Raw genomic sequence first — 23,720 nt, 5'->3', positions numbered from 1 at the left:
CAACATCACACGAGAACTAGGCCTGGTGGCGCTGCTATTTAAAAAGCAGCATAAACAAAGATAACCGTAGAAGAAGAAGAATATGTCAAACGGAAACGGAAATGATTTCATTTTTGACTGGAGATGCAAATGTTTTCAACACCTTGCCAAACAGACGAGGGCGGGTTTAAGTCTCCAAATTGTCGTTGGACTCCACACAGAATGGTCCCTTGCCACGCGCGCAGACAAAACGAGCTATCATCATTGTCGGTGGGAGGAGCTATGTCTGTTGTCTTTTTTTGGCAACCGTAACTACAGCTTGGCAGGAACCACACATAAGGACTTAACGTAACATACATCTAAACAAATAGATCAAGTGAGAAGAAAATGTCTTTGTTAAGCAGTAAATCGGCGCAGGAAATAAGCGAACTGCTCGATGAATACGGGATAAAGCACGGGCCTGTGGTTGGTAAGTTGCCGAGATTTAACGTTCACTTTGCGCCCATTTTTGAATACACGTCCACGCCAGCTAACTCTACAGGCCTCCATATGCCAAGTTACAAACTTTACTCCTGTGGTCATGGTTCAGTGTCTGCGTTTCTCTGAGCTAATGTGATATTTTTTTCTCAAATATTCCTGTTTGGTTTGATTGTACTCTAGACTCCACCAGAAGTCTGTATGAAAGGAAGCTGAAAGAGGCCATGGCCAAAGGCAAAAGAGTGAAACCCTCACCTGACAAAACTTACTACAGAGAAGAGGGTAAGTGTCAGTTGTTCTTTCACCCACATTCAGAACAGCACTGTATACTGCCTATTACACAAACAAGCCTTCAACAGTTTAAAAATAATCTAAAACCGTGCCAGAACTCTAATTTCACAACTCTTAACTAATTTACAGCTGGTGGATTCGGTCTTAAGAATGGTATCAGGGCTCTGTTTCAGAAAGCAGATTTAATGATTATCATTATATGATAAATAAAGTCAACCGGAGTTGATGGAAATCATCAAGTTCCAGAAACAAATTAAGTAATCTCATTTACTATTACGGTTATTATTAAGGCGTTTATGATCAATCAGTCACCCATGTGTATGGGCTACACTGTCCTTCTTTATAATACTGTGGCTCTTTAGATATCAAGGCACCCTTCAGGTTGCCCGTCAGTTCACCTGCATGGTCGGATATCATGTAGAAGACTCTATTTTATTAATTTATATTTTATATCATTCGAATATGTATGAGGGGGATGGTTTTACAACAGAAATGCTGTTTATTAAATGCTGTTGGGTAAGATTTTTAAATGTAGAATGGACGTTGTGCAATCGCACCAACTGCACTGTTCAAGCATGTCTTGAAATTTAGCCTTGTCCTTTTGCTTTCATTTCAGAGGAGGAGGTCACCTATGTGCACAGGACACCTGTAAGTATATCTTTCCATGCAGTAGTTGCTTTTTTTTTTGGCATTACACTTCTTGATGGATTCTGAGTGTGACCAGAGTTGAAGGAGAAAGGAAAACTAGTAGTGTCCTTCTTGATTAGATATGGAAGATAAATACAAATGTGTACACACACACACACACACACACACACACGACAATATTGGTGGCAAAACATTTTTCTCATCAAAAATTTAATTTGCATTTTTAAAATCTTATTGAGAGCTAAGATACAAATATGCCAGTAAATGTCAATTAAATGCGGCTACAGTTAAAGTTTTTGGGCTTATTGTTGATCATTGTTAACATGACCGCTGTTGTACAGTATAATTTCAGTACTTATTATGACTTCTTTTAATGTTGCAGGTGAGGAGTGACGGTGCAGGGGACAGGTCAGTATACCTAGCCTTTTTAAATTAATCGAATCAGCAAACACTAATCAGTCTTATTTAACCATCGCTTTTTTCTTGCCTATTTAGTGGGTCTTATTTGAGGTCAAGACCAGAGTGGAATGAGAGGGAACATGGGTGAGTTTTACAACACACACTTTTTTGCAGTATCTGTGTTGCTGAGTAGAATACAAACTGTATATAATATTTTATGTCACTCTACAGGACGTCCTACTCCAACTACTCGAGGTCACAGCCTGAGCACAGAGGAAGGGATTTTGTCAACGAGTGAGTATATCATGTTTCATCAGATGTTTTCAGTTAAGCAGACAATTAAGGTTCAATTTTGCCATATTGTCTAACTTAGGAGTTAGGACTCATCCAAGAATCATAATTCCTCTGACTCCCTTTCAGACCCTACATGTACGACACCCCGTCCAACTACAGAACTTCGTATTTGAAATCGACACCCATCAAATCTGCTCAAGAAGCTCCACAGACACCAAAGTCGTCTCGCCTCATCCCCCTCTGGGTTCAGTTTGTGTTCTTCCTGGCTGTGGCCGTCTTCCTCTACATCGTTTTTTCCAGTATGGAGACGAATGAATCCCTCAAAGGAATTGAATGATTTCTGTTTTACTTGTGCTCAGTTTGTAGAGCTGTTATACTTTATTATGCATTTTAATATGAGGAATGTATTTTGATGCCTTTATTTTAGAAATTTGTTAAATTGTGGTTTATGCAGTATTTGTGTGCGTTTTAATTGCAGTTTATTTGCTTGCTTGTGCTTAAAGGTAAAAAACATATTTGCCACCCATCTGCAGTACAGAAACACTCAAAGAAGCCGCTTTGGAAAGACATGTCACTAAAAAATGCACCAAAGGGTTCTTCCTCTTACTTTGAAAAGCCGCTGTTTGCCTGTGCAGATAGTTTCAGGGTGATCTGTTAAAGTTTTGGAGCTCCTCTCTTCACAGTTAAATCAGTTCAGTGTTCAGTGTTTGACTTGCAGGGCTGACTATTCCATGAAATTTGATTGAGAAAGTAAACTCTCTCTATATTTATGCCACAGTTGCATATTAAACATCCAAAGAGCTTGCTGTCAGCAACTTAAGGTCAGTGGATTATTATAATAGGCTGTCTCATATTTAGACAGAGACATGGAGGTTTTGTTGAACGTCATTAACTGCAATGCAAACGTCACTCAACTCTGTTGTATTGTGGTTGTTTTAAACCAGCCATATCCACTCCTAATCCTTAGCAGTTCACAGTGAATCTATCTGCATATGGAGTTCTTTTTTGTGTCTATTTTCCGCATCATACGTTCTTATATTTTACATTAAAATTAATCTCTTAGACTTAGAGAATTTTTCATTTTACTTGATTTTAAGCAATGTTTTGTTTCTGTTGGTCCAAAAAAGACATTAAACAAAAGTGTTCATATCGAAAATAAAGCACTAAAACTTTTGCTACAATGTGTAACTGAACAGTATAAAAGGTGTTGTGACAGCATCTTACACTTTTTTTTTTTTTTACAGATTTATTGTACTTGTGAATAAGGGTGTCTAACAGCCTTTGATGCTGGGCTTACTGTAAATAGTACAGTTTACCAATGCCTTGCAGTTTGTATTATCTAGGGGTACAACGATGCTTCCTTTTGTCATCCAACACAAAATATAACGGAGTACAGTTAGGACAGATTTGATCCAAGTGCCTCAGTGGTTTTGTGGAAATAATTGGTGTTAATGTTTTTTCAGTGTTAAATAAGATTGCCGGGGGGGGGGGGGGGGGTTATCTTATAGAGGTGAAATCTGAAACTACACTGTTTATACAACTCTAATAACATGTTTATACTTTGTTTTAGTCAACCGATTCAGATAGTTAACATAATCCAACCTTTATATCCTGTGGAGTCTGATATTGTGATGTGTTTTGTATTGCTGTTTCATCAAACAATAAAAGAGCTTGTGTATTTAAACCTTTGAAGATTCAAGAAATTTATTCAGAAGCAAAAATATTTAAATAATGGAAAGTATAAAAGCAAATGAATCATTAAGTTATACGCTTCTTCCTCGTATTCAGCTTGATCTGATGCTACAAACTAACCTGCTGTACATGCAAATACTATCAAACAAAACTGATCGTACCCAGAAGCTCCAACAACAGCAGCATTTTAATTAACTACAATTTCTTTTGACACACGTTTAAGTGCAATAATGTACATATTGTAAAGGACATAAGATGCATAGTAGGGTTAGACTTAAAATACAAAAACACCTAATCCTTTAAGGATCGTTGATCTGAAGATAGTACATCATAATAAGCTAGTGGAGCTTTTCATTAGTGTCACCTTGTAATAAATACAAAAGAATGTTTTTTAAACTGCATACACACACGCAGACCTGAAGAACCCACAGTTTCCCCGTTTAGCTTTACACAGTAGTGTTTCATTCCACACATCCTGGGTCAGGGCAGTTGCCAAGTCAGAGTAAACCTGAAACCAAAACTGACTTTAAGTACAGATTAGTTTTACTTTCTGTCAGCCAATAACAGTCATGCTTGCTATTTATTATCTCGAGGGCAGAGGTTAATAGTTTCGTTACCTAAAAAAAACAAGATAACGGAACCGTTATCACAGGGAAAAAAAGGTTGTTTCTTGTTCTTATGTTTAGCAGAGATCAGGAGTGCCACCACATCGGAATGCATAGATGGCGTCTAAAGTGTAGCATCTGATTCAAGCTTAAAATGTCAAATTAAGGAGTATCAATTATTGATCAATGCATCAGACTGCATCAGTCAAGGTCTGTCCCAGGTAGAAATTGCACTGGGTCTTTCTCTTAGAGGTAACATTTGGACTACCCTCCTATTTTAAGAAGAATAGTAGTTATTTATCCTCCTCGGCAGTGAAAACGATAATCAGCTCATTTTCTAGTTCTCCATAATTATCCTATGACCTCTAAAAAACCACAACATTTCTCATGATAAATTATCGTAAAAATCTCAGGAGAAGAAGTTTTGTTTTAAAGATACTGAAATAAACATGATCTCGACATAGAGGCGTTAAAAAGACATAGCAAGCACGACCGTTCTCAGTCCCCACACCTGTGGTATAAAGACGAGCATTAGCATCGTTTCCCAGCAGTAACACTAGAATACCTCAGGACAGTCTGAGATAGGTTCCTGTTAAAGTCGAGTAAAAACTGTTCCTCTCAAACTGTACTGAGCTAGGTCCAGGTAGTGTCTTGTCCAAAGATGTGAGGGAGGACCGGCCAGTAGTTCTGTTCAGGGTAACATCCACTGCCGACTTCTCCACCATGGACACAGTGTGAGCCTTCTGTCTGTTAATGACAGAAAGAGAATTCTTCATTTAAATAAACTACTGTTTCACAATTTAAGAATATGGTCAGCTATTTATTTTACAGTGCCTTTAAAATGAATTCACCCCTCCCTGATGGTATTAATGTGTTATTCTTTCACTACATGAGATCAAAGTAGATTTAGTGTGGTTTCTATCATTACCTATAAAAACATTTTTAACACCCTTTAATAAATAAATGACATCAGATCTCTACATAGGGATCTAAGATTATACGATTTTTTTTATGGGCAGAAATACTGTATGTGGCAGTATAAACTGAATTTGAATTATTTATGTTTGAATTGCTCAACTTGAAGTTGAGTTCAGTATTTGCAATTCAAATTTCAGTTTACAGAGACACAGCCGGTTGATGAGGAAGAGCAATCGAGTGCAGATTCACAGCACTCCTTTTAGGCCAATCAGCAGCTGTGTTTTGTACCATAACCTTCACTACATGGTGCTTCTGGTAGCTACCAGAGCTCATAATATTTAGTCATATTATTAGTATTAGTTATATTATTACTTTTGCTGGCTACCGAGACCTGCCAGAGCTGCCGTGGACTAAAATTAGTTCTATTTTTAATCAATGACAGTAAGTTTCTTAGCTGTTTGCACTGTGGAAGTTTTCCTCGGGGAAGCTCTGGGGGGCAGCTGTCGCTGTAAAGGGGAGCTGAAACTGACAGATTGTCATTGTGATGGGGTGTCACGACTTGCTGCCTTTCAGGGGGGCTGTCAGTGATTCCCTGCTGTTTGTGGGACGTGCTCGAAAACTGCTGAGCATGGAGAGGCTCAGTGTGCGTGCCCACAAGTGAACGGCCAGTGTGGACCCATTGCTCAACTATTCAAGTTGAGCAATTCAAATTGACATATAAAGAATTCAAATTTCTACGGACATATATTTCTGCCAATAGTTTTTATCCCTTTTAAAATCAGTTACATGGAGATCACGTGTGTGTGGTGTAGGGGTTTCTGTGTATTATAAATGCACCTGTATCTAGAAAGCACAAGAGGATCAACAACAGAATATGCACAAATCATGACCTCACCGTTAATTATCTTTTGCCCTCAGACCCGGTCATAGCTTGTTAATTGATAAGGCGACATAAGTGTTGTCCACACCTGTAGACAGAAGCACATCTATTACTCTGGGCACACACAAACATAAAGCATGTTTTACAGATCTGTTTAAAGGAAAAATTAACTTACAGGTTCTGGTCTCGCGCTCCAGTTCAGAGGGCTTCTTCTCCTTGTTACACAGCACCTTGGCCACAATGATAATAACTATGACGGCTACAACAAACGTAACACCAGACACAAGCCAGCTGATCACCATCGGACTCAGTACTGGATCTGGGTCTGAGGATGAGAGGAGTTATTAGTAAGTTATTCAAAAGAGGGAATGTAATATTCTTTCTATCATCTATATCTATCTACCATCTGTCTCTTTTATATTATCTGTCTCACCTCTGATGGCTATAGGCAGGGGCTGGCTCTCTCTGGAGACAAAGGTGCGTCCACCCAGCTGGACCCGGTACAGGCAGTAGTAGTAGCCCTCGTTGGAGCTCTGTGCGTTAGAGAAGGTGAAAGTGACGGATGGCGTGAGGGCAGGTAGGGACTGGCGCACTGTGCCGTTGGAGCGGATCAGACGCAGCTGGAAGGAACCTCCGGGGTACTGCTGCAGGGTGGAGCAGGTGATGTTAAAGCTGTGGCCTTTAAGGACGGAACCAGTGGGTGCCTCAGTGGACGTGTTGTACCAGTGCTGGGGAGTCAGGAGCTCCACTGTGATCACGTAAAAAAAAGAAATAAATACTGAGTTTTTCCTTTCCTGCCACAGCCAACATTAGGTAGATAGACTACACAGAATAGTGGGTAAATACATTTTTTGTTTAGTTTTTTTTTGGTTCTCATACTCTTACCAAAGTTGAAAAGTAAAAAGTAAACACCCATACTCCCAACCCAAGATTTAGGTTAACACTAAAGTGCAGGACAAGACCATGAGAAAGTGAGGGAAGAGGAGAGGAGCGCAGCGCATCACTTAAAGCAGTGGTGGCTTAACGACGGCTACAGTGGCCATGAAACATTCAAACGGGTTGCCGTGGTGGTAGAAATCACTGTCACTAAGCAACGACTGTTCCCGACTACTGCTGGCAACAGATTACATGTTTATAACAAACAGGAAAAACGGTCAATCTGTAACAAATATACTATTAATCCATACAAGGTAGAATGGAATATAAACAAAATGACAGTATCAAATTTGATAAAAAACGTATAATTACATGCTTACACTGTGACTTTGTACTGACTACAGCGAACAAGTCTTTCTCCTGTAGTAGACAGCTGGGCTACAATGACAGGAAGTGTGCAAAGTGCAACTTTTCGCTTCTTAAAGCCCCTATTGTCATTTTTAACTGCCTCAATCTACCTGTCGTTCTTGAACAACTAGCTCGTTTGCTTTAGCTTGTGGAAGACTTCACTTATGTGCAATGAGTGCATAGCCAGAGCATGCACAAGCACAGGCATGTAGGCTGGACAGTCTTAATACAGTCTTTAGAGCATTTGATTTATTAATTGCTATATATAGGAAAATTAAGAGAATTTCAACAAATACAAAACAAAAGTTAAAACAAATATTGTTTTCAAAATAAAAAACCTAAACGACCTTTAAAACAGGGAAATAAAACCTGGTTCTAGTCGATGGACTGTTGAGGGTTGAGTCAGGCTGAGAATCACACGTCTAATATAGATTGCACAGCCAGACACGGTGGCATGGGAATGGGCTTGGTGCATTAATATGGATTAGACAATGCAGGTATGACTCACCCACAGTGATGTTGATGGAGTTGCTGGGTGGAGAGCTGAGAAGCTGAGAGGGGAAGCCGCCCTTGATCCTGTACCGACAACTGTAGCTGCCCTGGTGAAAAGTCTCTATGTCGGACAGCGTGAGCTCCACTATGGCCTGCACCTGATCCGCTCTCTGTGTGACCAGCGGCGTGGACACTCCATGCTTGTACAGGTGGAAGTCACTGAGGTGGTGACCCAGCAGAACACTGCAGCCGAAGCGAACAGCCTCCCCGGGAGAGAACACAGTGTGAGGTGACAGCAGGGTGAGGGTGGGCATTAAAAGGGTTCCTGTGAGCAAAGACAGGTTAATGAAACAAAGTAAAAGATACAGTAAAAATCAGGGAATGTGAATGTTTTAATGAGCAAGTTTTTCAGTTTGGTTTTCGAGATGCAGCTTGTGTCATAAAATACTCCTTCCAATTAATTTCCCTGCCCATATGTACATTTACACTACAGATCTCTACATAGGGATCTAAGATTATACGAATTTTTCTATGGGCAGAAATACTGTATCTGGCAGTATAAACTGAATTTGAATTATTTATGTTTGAATTGCTTAACTTGAAGTTGAGTTCAGTATTTGCAATTCAAATTTCAGTTTACGGAGACACAGCCGGTTGATGAGGAAGAGCAATCGAGTGCAGATTCACAGCACTCCTTTTTGGCCAATCAGCAGCTGTGTTTTGTACCATAACCTTCACTACATAAAAAACTCCTTCCAATTAATTGTACATTTACACTACATTACATGTAAGTGAATGTATGGAGTATGCTGCTGTTATGACAATGATCTGTTTTCTGCTAACTCTATAGCCTCCTTGAATCAACTGCACAGAAACTAACCATCTTGCACTTCTTTTTTAGTAGATGCTATGCCTCAACAGAGCTGAGTTTCACCTGAGCATTTCACCCCTGCGTCATTCTCATGGGTGCAGTGAGAGATACTGTGGAGGACAACAGCGCAGCGTGTCAAACTGGACTCATGTCCTGAGCACTGGACATGCTGCAGCCATATCTTTCCACTGCCTGGACCGAATACTGCAGCATTAAGGTCAGGTTCAGCTAAGCCACAGCCCAGCTCCAGGCACACCACATCAGCCTCCCTGAGGTCCCAGCCATGGTCACAAACAGTCCCCCACTGGTCATGGCGGAGCACCTCAACTCTGCCAGAACATCTGTTTTCCCCGTCCACTAGCCTGACGCCTCCTGTGGATCAGAAAATAATAACTTAGATAGAGAAAGTGCTATAACACTTATGTATGAAGCAGGTGTATATAGACCCGGGGCTCACCAAAAGCAGTAACTCCATCCCACAGAACACCTAACAGGCCTAGGAGGAAAAAAGAAAAACAGATTTATTATCCAGCAAACACAAATACATACAATAAATCAATAAAAACATGTTCAAAAAAGTGTTCAGTTCTGATTAAAACTCTTTTTAAAGGTTCAGGTGCAACATCATGATCATTTTGGAGGCTGCAATTCATAGTTCTGTTAAACATATCATGATGTATGGAGATGTTTGTAATATATTGTCCATCACGTTTTGTTAGAGCTTGAGGTTGAAGTAAATAGTGGAACAACCCTCAACATGATACAAACGGTAACTCCAACCACAGCATCCAAAACAACTATGCATATGAAGCAACAATTCTGAGGGTAGTTTTAGTAACAGACCTGTTGTATTAGAGTACTTAAATATAAAAAATTGAAATGTCTTTGGTCATACTTAATTACAAGTGACAAAAATGTCAGTAGTTTAATAACAGAGGTAGTTTGACTACGCTTTATTAATATAACTAGACAATTGTTTACAAAATTAAGTCATAATAACAAGACATTACAAGTCGCGAACACGATAGAAAAAATTTTATGTGAATGTAATTTAGCTAGCGACCTATGCAAAATTGCTTACTAAAGCCTAAATAATTGCCGTTTACGTTATCCCGTTACATAATCACAAACTGCATAAGCTGCCTCGCTGGTTCTACTTTAGAGCAAACAAGCTTAGTTAACCATTAATAGCAGCCATGGCTTAAAGTTACCTGTTAAAAGGATATGGAGGAATCTCAGCATGGTTCCCCTCAGCCTTCCATCAGTCGGCCGGCTGGGAAGGACGCCGGTTGTCGTGGAGATGATGCTAACAGCCGTTGAAAGCGAGTTATCGCACGAGACATTAGCTAGCTTGTGCGCTACAAAGGTTTGGACAGGCTAACTAAACTAAGAGCTAACGGTTAGCAAGTTTGACCAAATGACCCTTAGCTACGGCGCTGGTGTAGCTAAGTTAGTTAAAAACATTGTCGATAACAGAGTAATGCATGCTAATGCATCGACATTTAATTCGCGCAGCTGCCGAATCCGGTGGCCGTCACAATAACATGATCCGTGCGAGCAGCCAGGTAACGTAAGGAGAGCTACATGCCGTTAGGCCGCCATACTCACGTCAACAGTCAGGAGGTTATCCCGGGAATGAGCCGTTCTCCCTGCGGCAGACAGAGGTCACCACAAGCCGCAGAGCTGCATTTAGACCATAAGCTGCCTCATTAAGGAGGGTCACCACTCTGCACAGGGGCGTAGCTACAAGCCCTGAGCCCTAGTAATTATTATATTAAAATATAATTTCAAATCAAACACTTTATTCATCCAACAAACTAACTTATACAAAAATATTTAGAATATATAAAAACGTGTTTTTAGGAATTTGAGTTAAAGGGTCAGTTTAAGAATTGTACCCATGTTCAATGTCCTCTGTGGCTCTGAAAAGAAAAATATTTGTCCCTGTTATTGCTATTTTGATTTTGACATTGATTCTAAATAATTTTGGAGTAGTTTTGATTCGATTTAAATGTTTTATTGGGAGAGGCTGCCTATTGGGTGGGATTTTGCAGTGCCACCTCATTGGTCGCTAGAGGGCATGTTAGGTTGTTGCAATAGCACAAAGACGAGTAGCAAGAAGGCAAATACAAATAGAAAATAAGAATAGGTAAGATAAATAAAATAAAATAAGAGGTATATACAACTGGTGTACCAAAGTGACATAAGTGACAGTCTAAATGACACGTAGAAGTAATAACAGCATCATTTAGCAGTATGACATTGTACAGTATAAATAAGGTGCAATATAAAAAGTGTACATATAATGTAGTGTAGCATAATAAAAATACTAGAATATAATACTATATAGTATACAATATAACAGTAACTAGTAATAATAATGATAATATGATATAGTGCAGTACACCATGGAGGTAAGTAATAATATAAAAATATAACAGTATATGGCAAGTACTGTATATAAGTAAGTCGGACCAGCAGAGAGTTACTGAAGAGTGAAGGTGATGAGAGTCCTGAGTGTGACAGGAACTGTATGTGTCACTGTATGCTTGGGGGCTGTTCAGCATGATGACAGTCCGTGGCTTACATTGCTGTTGTACAGTCGGATGGCAGTGAGCACAAAGGAGCGCCTGAAGCGTTCAGTTCTGCACCTGGGTGGGATAATGCGCTGGCTGAATGAGCTGCCCATCTACCACATCTCATCGTGGAGAGGGTGAGAGGGGTTGCCCAAGATAGCTTTAATTTATGGCCATTATATTCAATTTAGGTCAGTATGTACAGATTTGCTCTCACTTTGGCATTAGGTATATATTTTAAATTGTTATCAGGGTCACAAAAGCTATTTATTAGTAACAAAATCCAACCTTTTTTGTACCTCTGTTTGGTGCCTCAAGTAAACTTTGTCTGTTTAAGCACAAAGAGGGGATTTCATACTAAAAACCCACAATATTCATTGTTACATTCACATACAGTATATATATGATGACTTTATTATCCTTTGTAGCAGCAGAATGATGATGTTTTAAAGATCTTTTTTATTTTTTTACTTTAGCTAAGAAGTAGTTATAATGGTCTGACAGCTGACCTATAAAGCAGTAGTAAATTATTAACATTGCTGGACCTATTGATTACAACTTGAAAAGCCTTTATAAACGGTGATGTATTAGAAAGTTGTACCCTGCTGTGTACATTTCACAGAGACACCTCCTTCACCATTGAAGGCCAAACACAAATATCCACCATTCAGAGATTTAACACCAACACAGTTCTCCTGCTGTCGTCCTCCCACTTTAAACCATCTGGTCACTCGCCTGGTCCTTCCAGTTGGAAAGAATGTGCATGAATCAACCAAAACCACAAGAGGAAGAAAGGTCTGCTGCTGATTCATCTGATTCATGTCTGTGCTGTTAAATGTTTTCACACACAATCATATGACTAACACAAAAAATGCTCTGTGGCTTTTTTCAGTTTTTTGATTTTGTATGATTTTCCCATCATAGATCACTTGGCTTTCCTGTGGCTTTTTTTTGTATCGTCATCACATTTTATTGCAATGTGTAAACTGCTCATTGGTACCTATGTTCAGACATGTGAAGGAAGTGGGTAACATTAAAAAAACAGCCAAAGATTACAGAGATCCTGCTTCAGTCTGAAAGAGAACGGCAAGTTCTGTTTCTATGCAAACGGAAGATGTTTCCTAACAACATTAGACTCCTTAAAGTGGCTAAGTCAGTCTAGACCTTAATCCAATCCATAATCTGTTGACTCGCTGTACAGATGCAACTTATCTACATGGCCTAACTGAGACTGTAACTGCGGCCAAAGGTGCCTGAATAAGGCCTTTATAATTGTTACAGTTATAGACTTAGTGACAGAGGGTGTCAAGTATGCACTGAATTATTTGCAGTTATTTAATGTAGATCAATTGGTATGTATTTTCTTCACTCTGAGATCAAATAGGGTTTCCCATCAATTGCCTGATGGATTCTATTGTGACAATGATACCTGAAAAAGTCCTCGTGTGAATACTCTTTATAGGCGTACGTGAAGGCAGAAACGTGCAAGACCTGTTTCCTGGTACGTGTGACTGTTGATAAAGCAGGTATAAAGGTAGAGTCACACATTCTCAGCAACTTGCAGTGTGTGGAAGATTTGAAAACACATCTTGATATAACCAAAAAGAGCCTTTACTGTATATTTCAGGCTTTAGAGGGATGCCGAGTCCCTGAAGTGGAATTAAATTAAACGCATTAAAGAGAGCTCTGACTGGAGACACAATATTTCTCTTCCCAGAATTGGAATTTTAAGCACAATCTCTGCGTCATCACCAGGTACAAAGTCCTTATATGTTGAATCGATTAGTTTGGACTCAAGAACCAGCCACCTCAGTAAAGAGCTGTTCTCGCTGTGCTTCTTGTACTGCAAAAATAGTTGGGTTTTTTTGCAGTGGAAGAATCATTTTCAGTATTAGGGTACAAAAACCAACTGATGTTTTTCTTGATGCATTTTATTGAGCCACTGGTCAAGTAAGCATCCAAGTTGTCATTATTCTGTAAAAGGTGACCATCTTTTTCACAAAGAAAACATACAGATAAGCCTGTATTTATATTTACACTATATGTTCATGTATATATATATATATATATATTAATGAAAAATATGATACATTTCTCAAACTTAAAAACCAGAGCATTGTATTTGTGAATCAGAAATCTCAAAATAATCTGTATGCTCAAAGGAACAGCACTATAACTAGCACTTCATCTGAACAACTTCCCATCATTAACTAAATGAGTCAAACTGCATCGTCGTGTGTGAGTGGGTACATTTACCACTGATAAAAGGAAACAAACAGTCATAAAATAACAAAACGTAAAATAATTTAGTTAACTTAACACGAGTCCTCCAAGAAGATGACCTTTTTCACAGGTTTAGAGTTTGAATAAAGTACCTCAGACTTCGACTTATTCTGATATTCTGAAATCCTTACGATATGCTTCAATAAAATTATGCATTTAGCTCTTTGGATAACAGTACAACCTGCTTCAGTTCCACCAGTAAAGTCTCTGTAGCACCACATAAGAAAAATGTATGTGCTGCATTTTCACAAGTCTCTCGCCCAGTGTGTCTTGGGTTTTATGTGGCGTCCATTGTCAGGAAAATCCCAACTTCCAAGCCTGTCCTCACTTGGACTCTCCGAGCAGATGGACAATGAGTTCATATGTAGAGAGGACGATGGCTGTGTTGGGGATTTGTCTAATTAGCTGTGGAATGAGTCCTCTATAAAAAGCTGCATAGCCTTCCTCCACCATTATTAACCTCCCGGTCTGGAAGAAATACTTGTACTTGCTGCCCTCCTCACGCAGCCTTGTCCGAATGACCTCTGTGGAGACAAACAAAAAGAGGACCAGTTATTCAAGTAAATTCTTCACCCTGACATTAGGTTCTCATGTTGCAAGAAGCAAACAATGTGTTTACCGTGTGGGTAGGCTATGCAAGACGCACAACCCTTTGAAAAAGCAGCTGCCAGCATCAGTCTCAGGAAGTCTGATGCTCCTTTCTCCTGTTCACTATTCGGGGAGTTTAACTGGCTCTTAGCGAGGTTTTTCTTCAGTGTCTCGTAGATGAGGAAGCAGATCATGGTCTCCGAGATGCCGGCATACGATGCTGTCAGGCCTCGGTAGAAGCCCCGAATCCCCTCAGTGTTGTAAACATAGCGGGCACACTGCAGTGCGTTCATTTTCTTCTCTCCTCTGGCTCTGAAAAGTCAAACAAGTCGGGGTTATTAGTAATGATCCAACAACTATTTTATGTGTTCATTATGAAAATCTATCTCCTTTCTTTATAATCCTAACAGTCTACATAATACCGAAAGTGAGAGCCCATTAGAAATTGCCAGAGCACAACAAGTTTGACAAACATTTCACGTTATAATATGACTTTTAAAGAAAGCAGTTTTTCAAATGTATTTCGCATCTTTCTATTTTATTTATCACATTGAAAACTGTCAATTTCGTGTTTGCTGTTTAAGCAGTTGGTCAAATTTTAACCTAATAAAGAAGCATCAATAATGGTTTCCTTATTGGGTTGAATGAGTAACTATTATAACCTTGACTGAATTTCATCATTTTGTCCTTCTCTCTCAGAAAACATTTTGTTGGGTAGGACAGGTGTTTTTTTTTACAGACTCGTTTCTTTGACCTCTCATAAAACGACTGCCCTGTACACGGTAATGTAAATATAGACTCTTCCCCTGCACGTAGACCAGTGCGTCAGCTCTGTGTATTTATGGATCCAGATCACACGCTCAGGCTCACACGCTGCATAGACCAAGGACAGTGCTGTGAAGGAGGGCTCTGTTAAAGACTTCCATTACAAGGTCACTTTACATGGAGTACCTTTCCGACCGCAAAGTCCCTAAAATAGGTCAGATTGTTTTACACAGACTCAAAGCAGTGTGCTAGAGTCGGTCTACAGCTAAAAAAGGTGAAGTTTAGAGTGTACACACTTTTTTTCCAGCTGCATCCTGGTCTTGACCATCCAGATGGGGTTCATCAGAGAGTTAGTAACGAAAGCTAAAGATAGGGGGCAAAAGAAGCATAATCAGTTTTACGCCGTGACATAACAGAAGATTTATTTTATTCTCCAAGTGTAGCTCATAATAAAGTGTTTTTGTTTAGCTCAGAAATATAAAAGGGGATCATTTTAAAGAACTCAATAAAGGTTCATGTTGGCCTTCTGTTAATATATCCACAAAACTCACAACCTTTAGAAGTATCTGCAGTGCACTGGACTGTATTATGTTTAACTGTGATGTCTGTTACATGCAGTATGTAACACATGCTAACTGCTCACCTGCACAACCAGCAGAGGACATGTGCACTGCTCCACTGTTAGGCACGAACAGTCCATTGAACATCTCTTTAGATTTCGAGTATGCAGCAAAATAAATGGCCCTGAAACACAGAGAACAAACTGGTTAGGACTCAGCTGTAAGGATTAACACACAGTGCTTGAATATGAAAGCATTTTCAATATGTGAGGGAGGTTTTATAAACAGCTGGGATATTATGTAATATTGGCCTTTGACAGAGTGCATCCAGAGCAGTCTGTTCCCTGACGCCCTCTCCCTCTCTCTCTCTCTCTCTCTCCCTCCCTGCTTGGCTTCTGGAACAAATTGTCACTGCACCAGAATGGGCTGAATAAGCACTGGGCACCACAGATGCCCGCAGAGCTGCTGTGAATTGTGAATGTTAGCCCATCCAAGTTGGCCAGTGGAACTGAGGGGCAGTGGGTTTACTGAGTAAAGGATTATGCTGCGACTACTCATTAACCATGGGCAAAGTAAATGTAACCCATGGCCTTTATTTTAGTTGATCAGTCTCAAAGTCTAATCAGGATGTTGTGCCAAATGCAGGGGGACTATTTGTTTTATGAGTGTCTCACTGTTATATTATGAGTTAACTTCCTAGATCATCAAGCATGAGGAAACGGGGCAAAGTTCTGAACATTTGTTGACACTAAAAACACAGCTGAAATGAAAACTTCATATGGTGTACTCACGGAAGTCTTAGTGTAAAAGAGTCACACACAAACGTTAAAATCAGATCAATAATTATCCAGCTATTGTAATTACAGCCTCTGTTAAACTCTGGGTACCTCATGACTCACACATACTTCGTTATTTGTGCAATATCATATTTGCCTCGAGTCAAGAGAGCCTTTACTTTAATACAGAGTTTGCTCATGTTGACAGAAACTGAAGTCTACACTAACTGAACCTGAACACTGTAAGGCTGAAGGGGAGGGGTTGGGGGCTCGGAAGTTGTTGCCATGACAAAAGCTTCCTGTTTACAAAGCCACTTAATGCTTTCAACCACCAAGTGCACGATATATGCAGTCAAAACCGGTTCCTTTTTTTTGTGTCGTGAAAAACGAAAAAAACAAACGTCTGTTCTGGGGAACAGAAGGCGTTTACATAAAAGTAAAACTCATAACATAACAAAGAGCTGAAGCATGTTTCTATTTTGGTCCCTATTGATAAGACTGAAGTGGTCCGATACATGAAACCAAATTTTGAAACCAACAGTGTGCCTCACTCTGTGGCTTTCTTAGCCTCCGCTTTCTTTATTGTTTTCAAAAGGGCCACTTTATTATGTGTTAACACTTACCTGAACAGGCAGGTATCATTAAAACTGAGATTGCCGTATAGTTTCAGGACTTTGTTAATCAAAACTGCAATGGGGAAAGATGCTTATCAACTAAAGATGTACCTTGAAGGGGCCACGCCGACAAGGTTCGGTCCCAGGCCACGGAAAAGTGATCTTGGTCCCTCTTTTTCTAGGATTGATCTGAAACAAAAATAAACAGCCATCAATCATCAAAACACCTTAATATATTAACAGTTTTTATTCAGACATATCTGTACATGTTAAACTGACTCTAAATTTGTTACATGTTGGAATATCTCCATGTCTATAATAAGACTGAGTATGATAGCTGGGCCAGTTCTGGTCACTTGAGGAGGCTTTTTACACAGCACCCAGTGCTCTGCAGCTCCTGGCCTGTCACTCAGCCACACCCCCACAGCTTTTGAAGGTAGTGACCTTCATTCACCGGATGACAGACTGGTCAGCCTGGGGCCACGCAAAGGGGGACGGGACAACTGCGATTTCTGTAATGCACAACATGTCTCTCTCACGGATATCCAACACCTCTTCTCAGACAAGGACCTTTTTGAAAACACGATAATGACCTCATTTCAGGTCAAAGGAGGGCCCAATCTAAGTTTAAATGGCAGGAGGGGGGGTTAGGGCTCACAATTAATTTCTTGCATGTTTGATATCATAACCTGTAAATGCAAAGACAGCTTTCATGCCCTGTGTCAGCCAAAGTACGTTTGAAACTAGCATAAAACCTCAATTGACATGGAAATAATAGTTTAAAAGAATTATAAAAAACGTACGGTTGTGTAATTTTAACAGCGACAGCAGACACCACCAGACCAGACCAGTTGAGTTTGAAGCCCCAGTCATCCGAGTGTAATTTAACACTCACACATGCCTTGTTTAAAACCGGCCCTCCTTTCTTTTGGCCCCCTGAGGCTGCTCTAAGTCTTTAAGCGGAATCTTACTAAACTAAAAATTCTGCCCAACACATAGCCTGGTGGGATAGCATGTTTTCCCAAACAGCACCAACAGCACCCAAACAGCCGTTGATAGACTAAATACGAACAGGATACTGTGTTCTAAATCCTCGGTTTATGTGAGACAGGATTAAAGGCCTTCATTTAGAGACAACGAAAGCAGAAAGCAAATGATAGGCTCTCTAAAGTGTTCCCATGGACTAAATCCCAAGGAAAAGCACAGGACTTTATACAACTGTTCAAAAGAAAAATGGCTATTTTGATTGATTTATTACATCATTAACTCTGACATGCCGAAACACGCAGGTCCTAGCAGGGAAAGAGTCAGTAGATACCACTTACACAACAAAATCACAAGCTAATAATTATGTCAGCGCCCGCAAGGTAAACCTGACAAAACAGTCAAGTGCACCATCTGTGAGGGTGGAACACTTTGTGCCTTTGTTTACATGTAGGAAAACATAGAAGCCTCAAGGGAAAAGGATGCTGCAGCACTGTTTGCACAACAACATTAAAAAGCGTCTTACCGTAGGACCTGCAGCAGCCCCGGTGTAACAGTCCCTGGTCGGATAACCCCGGTACCGCTTAACGTGCCCAGCTGGACCTGGAAGACGGGTCGGAGGGCGAGGCCAGACGACTGCAACCGTGTCTTCAACACCTCCAGGGGGCAGGTCACGATGGCTCCCACCGTACCACTACACCTGCAAAGAGATCACATAAAATTAGGGATAATAGATCTTGCAATAAACTATACAATGCACTATGAGTCAATGCATGCATGTTCTGATACTTGTTATACAACGGCTATCCTGGTAAGAGTACCATGGCTCTATAATTTGGTTGGTTATTCAAAGCAGCTAAGACTGAGGAGAGTGTTTTTCCACCACAATACAGCTGTGCAGCTACAGGCCGAGTGCAATGAACAATTATGGTCAAAAGCAGTCTCCTGCCCTGCAGTGGAAATACTCAGAGTTAACCCAACACACTGGGTGCACAGGGTTTTTATGGTGCAGACGCTGTAACTGCACCTAGAAAGAGCTGTTTAAATGACGAACGGCTGTTTTTAACATCACTTTTTTTCCAATTTCAGCATAAACAATCATTAAGGTTCTTTATAGCTCTCACTGGTGCATCTTTTGTTATACAATGCGTCTCCTCTTATTAACCTCACCAGTGACGAGCTTTGAAGCCTGGAACAGATTAAACTAAGCCTCTGCTGTGTTACTCTCTTGTGCCTGAAGGACAGAGTCAAACATTTAAGGGATAGTAACACCCGACCTACTTGTCTATTCACTGATCATTAGTCAACTGTCGACCCCTATATAATTATTGTAAAGTATTGAAAACTAAAGTTGATAGTGTATTATGTTCTCCAAATTGCATAAGCGAATCAGACAAACAAAGGTAACCATGTTGAAATAATGCGTTGTGGCCGTGACCACTGACCACAAAGATAAGAAATTCAGAGAAATGGCTGCAAAAGATTGGGTCCTCTGAAATAGCAAGAATGCGTAAATACATTTACGTTGTGCGCAGTAAGTATTGACGTTGTTATATTGGAGTTGCTATATAAAACCTAGTTTAGAAACGACCAATGCTGTCATACAAGCTCAGCTGGTTTCCCGAGCAATTATACACTGCAGAGGTAAACATACACCTCCTCTCGAGGTTTACTTTTCAGATATATGTTAGTTTACACTGTATTTTAGATGAATATAGTTGAGGTTATTATTTATCATTGCTGTTAGAATTCCTGGATGTACATCTTCCTTTCTTCTAGTGTTAAGGTTATTTTAACGGTGTATTTATTTTCTCCTCCGATGTATTCACTTTGATAACCTGCTGCTGTAACACAACAATTCCCAGTTTGGGATCAATAAAGTACATATTTCTTTCTTTCCGTCTTTCTATCCATCCATATAACCAAGAGGCTCATCAAAACACTTCAAGGGTAAAATGGCGTCGTTCTTTAAAGAGCTGATTCTGTTTAAATGTGACCTAACATCAACTTGAGACCATCCAGCTCTCCGTTATGTCACAGTGCTGAATATTAAAATTCCAGGCTTATTAATAGCATAATCAAGCCAGGTGGTCACGAGCTGCTGGAGCTATGGCTGTTGGCCAAGTGTACCTTCAGTGTTAGGTAACAGCAGCACATCACAAGGCTACAGGCTAACGACTCTCGTGACTGCGCCACGTCCAGCCACAACGGCGACCGAATGCTCAGCTGGAAGCTCAGGCGCAGCCTTGAGTTGAGTATTATAAATAGTATAAATATAAGCGTCAGTTTTAAATAACGTTTTAAAACAACCTTTATAGTTTAATTCTGAATAATTAGGTTGAAACTAGCTGTACAAACACGGTGATATCTTTCTAGCTTACGGTAGCTCTCAGACATTAGCAGACTTCCGGTGAGGCTCGCTGCTGCTCAGTGGAAATAAAAGATGTTGCCGGGTGGTTAGCTATGATTTTAAACTGGTAGGGTTTGTACAGATTTGAATCATTAACTTCAGCTAGTTATTTACATCATAAACAATGCGTCTATCGAAGTGCAGAGTGAAAGAAACCACAGTCTTACAGAAAGAACACGCTGTGCTAACGCGAACTAGCTCGCATGTGTGTGTACATGTGAGCTCAGAGGCTAACAGCTGAAACTGCGTTTGAGGAACTAGTATCAAATTTGTTTCACTCTGGCTTTCCAGACGTTATCTAATTTATAAGTAATATAACTTTAATAGGAAACCCTATGTAACCTTAGGTCGCGAATTGTACCCTAACCTTTGAGTTATTTTAACAGTGGTGACTTACCCCCCGGCGAAGAGATGTAGCAGTGTGTCTTTCTGCGGCATCTTTTTCTCTTTCAAACAGCCACCATACTCGTGTTTTGTTTCTGTTAAAATCGCGTTTAAGATCGAAAACAAAACAATAAAGCGACGATTTTACGATCCCAGTGTTCTGCCGTCCTTCTTTCCTTCTCCCGGCTCGGTAGAGCTGTCAGCGGTGGGCCGAGCGGAGAGGCAGGATGACCTGAAGATCTGCTCACATTTACGTCAGTGGGCCGGGCGGGGGTGTTGTCTATGACGTTGGCACACGTGCTCGCCACCTTGTGCTGTGTCCTTTTCAAGATGTTGCATAATAATTACTAGCGGCAAAGATCCGAAAAACAATACTTTGGACTTCTGAGTTTTTCCTGACCTTCACTAGTTTCAGTGCAAAATACAAACTTTTTCAAACAACATTAATCTTAGACTTGTATTCATTCATGGCGGGAATCTGGGTTAAGTAATACCTGTAGATAGTCTTGTGAATACATTAACATATCAAATAAATATAGAGCGACAATTATTTTAAAAACATATATTACAAAATGTCTGCAAAATCCCATTTTAAAACTAAGTAGATTTAAAAGATAACTCAAGTAAGAATGTGACATAGAGAGACTAAAAACTTACATTTGGTATATTATGGGGGAGAGATGCAAACTGCAAACACAAATAACCCCTACTGACTTGTATGCATTTGATGTCTAAAATCTATGAAGAAATATCCTGCACATGCCATAATGGTGCATTTTGCTCTGATAAGAAACAGACAGGCTGATTAAAATCAAGATAAACAACCACATTTTTTTTCGGCAGGGAGCCCAGAGAGCAACAAAGTCCCTGATTTGAATTGGAGACGACGTATGACTCTATGTGTGCGACAGAGGACACATGGTGTCACGGTATGTGCTGTCCACCGGTGAGTAATAGGAGCTAGAATGTGACTCCTGCTCTCCCCCAGAGGATATCTAGGTTGACCTGACAGAGATAGGGTGCACCTTGTTTGTCCTTATGTCTGCACCATAACATGTGTACCATTGTGTCAAAACATCCTCGTCTAACCAGCTGCACTTGCTTTGTGTCCTGTTTGAAATCATAACAGCATTTTTGTCACGCTGCATTGACAGTAAAGATTGATTCTGTGATCAATCTGTAAACAAGATGAACTGGGGATTATCTTAATTTGCCCTTTGTCAAAGATCTAAATTTAAGTTCTTCCAATGGAGTCAAATCCTGTCAGTTATTAGCTTGGTATTGCATTTCATGTATTGATTAACAAGTCTGTATAAATCTTATGAACATTAACAGTCTAAGTGAAGGTTTAAGTTTAACTGACATTTGAGGAGAGTCAAGAAAAAGAAACATAAAGCCAATAGTATTAAGCTCATATATTTTCCCAGCTGTGGGTAAAAGTAACTTATTTATTTATTCATTAATGTATTTATGTATTGTAAGCAAAGTAAGAACTGTTTTGAGATCCCTTTCATGTTTTATGTGTACTTCTTTCCTTTTGTTTTTATTTCACGTTGTATTTGTTTTTGTTTCTAAAGTACTGCAGCTGAATACCTCTTTCACCACTAACTGTCAGTCACATTGGGATTGTGGTTTTTACCAGAGTGCTCTGCTACAACAAGACTGGATGATCTTCACAGTCAAAAGTTGGAAAGGCTGACACCAAGTGACCAAATATGCAACATGCAGCGACAGAACTGTTCCTTACAGCGCGACCTGTGGAGAAGAGACATCTAAAAAATGGTATGGTTTTATTTCCTTCTGTTCATGAGCTGAATTCAGTTTTTTTTCTATAGTCACCTTTTTACTTTTTTCACCCTTTATTTTGTCTCAGTTTATTGGTTTTGGCCTTTTAACACTGTGCCCTATGTTAATTTTCAAACCATCACAGGAATTAAAATGTCTCTGTTTCCGTATCAGTGAAAGAGGCTCAAATCCCCCCCTGCTGCCCCCACCACTCCCTTCCCCCTTAGAAGTTGGTTTCTCTCAGTGCTTGGCTCATGTCAATTAAATGCATTTAATTGTTTCAACTTTCTCCATACCCCCATAGTTTTTAATGTAAACCTGCTAGTTATTTTCTTCTATTGCATTTAGCATGTAACAAGACCATATCCCTTTGAGCTACAATATAATGAATACTTCATTTTTGTTTGCTTAAAACATTGAAGTTATGACGAAACCTCAATGTTTGAGGTGATAGTTTGTAAAAACATATTTATTTAAAACTCTATTACATTCATTTCTTGCAGCTTGTAGTAAAAAAACAACATATATATAATATAGGCCTATCTCCTTTCTTTATGCACCAGACGAGACGAGGTACTACAAATAAATTGAACACATTCCTTATTGAAGAAGGGAGCAGCGGGGAATAAAACTGTGTTGCACAGGGTAATTGTGTTCTGCCAAGTGCTAAATGAACCTCATGTACACATTTTAGAAGACTTAACAGGTCTAAACTTTTAAGTACAGGGTCAACTTTACTCTATTTTATGCTGCAGGACCTGTTTAGTGATGTAAACGGTATAAATGTGGCTCATTTAGCAAGACTCACATCTTACTGACGTTGAGGAAGGAAAGAACATCTTGCTGGAAACAACATTAGAAGACAGTCATGTACTATTTATGGACGTAAATTTAACGTTGGACATTATGAAATAGTGTGGTGTGACCGAAATAGGATTGCTTAGTTACAAACAGTCGAATAACTGTCTTTAAATACAAGTTTTCAGTGTGGCTGAATACTTTTGCATGCTAAATACCATCCTATATGTGTACTCTAGTCCTCTGTCTAAGTTTCTGCATGCAGTGAAACTTTTACATTAGATGGGGAATGAAGAGGGGGGGTTACATCCCAATCATTCCAAGTGCTAAAACATTCCTGGTTTGTCACTTGTGCCTTTAATTGTTT

General features: G+C 39.8%; 3 protein-coding genes across 3 annotated transcripts; 1 reads left to right on the top strand and 2 right to left on the bottom strand.

Moving 5' to 3' along the window:
* Nucleotides 1-231: 231 nt before the first annotated feature.
* LOC138590398 (uncharacterized) lies at nucleotides 232-3,576 on the top strand. The gene is made up of 7 exons (XM_069661027.1): nucleotides 232-448; nucleotides 640-738; nucleotides 1,364-1,395; nucleotides 1,778-1,803; nucleotides 1,891-1,938; nucleotides 2,026-2,088; nucleotides 2,215-3,576. The coding sequence occupies exons 1-7, from the start codon at nucleotides 367-369 to the stop codon at nucleotides 2,423-2,425; spliced, it is 561 nt and encodes a 186-aa protein (XP_069517128.1). The 5' UTR covers nucleotides 232-366; the 3' UTR covers nucleotides 2,426-3,576.
* A 199-nt stretch (nucleotides 3,577-3,775) lies between these two features.
* On the bottom strand, nucleotides 3,776-10,424 carry LOC138590397 (uncharacterized). The gene is made up of 8 exons (XM_069661026.1): nucleotides 10,042-10,424; nucleotides 9,288-9,326; nucleotides 8,894-9,202; nucleotides 7,976-8,284; nucleotides 6,617-6,931; nucleotides 6,359-6,508; nucleotides 6,199-6,271; nucleotides 3,776-5,132 (listed from the first exon to the last, which is right to left on the bottom strand). The coding sequence occupies exons 1-7, from the start codon at nucleotides 10,070-10,072 to the stop codon at nucleotides 6,228-6,230; spliced, it is 1,197 nt and encodes a 398-aa protein (XP_069517127.1). The 5' UTR covers nucleotides 10,073-10,424; the 3' UTR covers nucleotides 3,776-5,132; nucleotides 6,199-6,227.
* Nucleotides 10,425-13,351: 2,927 nt separating this feature from the next.
* Nucleotides 13,352-20,982, bottom strand: slc25a33 (solute carrier family 25 member 33). Its single transcript, XM_069660246.1, has 7 exons — nucleotides 20,784-20,982; nucleotides 18,503-18,676; nucleotides 17,104-17,181; nucleotides 15,686-15,786; nucleotides 15,339-15,405; nucleotides 14,309-14,589; nucleotides 13,352-14,213 (listed from the first exon to the last, which is right to left on the bottom strand). The coding sequence occupies exons 1-7, from the start codon at nucleotides 20,822-20,824 to the stop codon at nucleotides 14,014-14,016; spliced, it is 942 nt and encodes a 313-aa protein (XP_069516347.1). The 5' UTR covers nucleotides 20,825-20,982; the 3' UTR covers nucleotides 13,352-14,013.
* Nucleotides 20,983-23,720: the final 2,738 nt, after the last annotated feature.

The sequence above is a fragment of the Semicossyphus pulcher genome, unplaced genomic scaffold (genome assembly GCF_022749685.1).
Source record: "Semicossyphus pulcher isolate SPU_LCO1_2020_fin unplaced genomic scaffold, fSemPul1.0.p SCAF_13, whole genome shotgun sequence".
NCBI lineage: Eukaryota > Metazoa > Chordata > Actinopteri > Labriformes > Labridae > Semicossyphus > Semicossyphus pulcher.
This window is presented reverse-complemented; position numbering and strand designations above follow the sequence as displayed.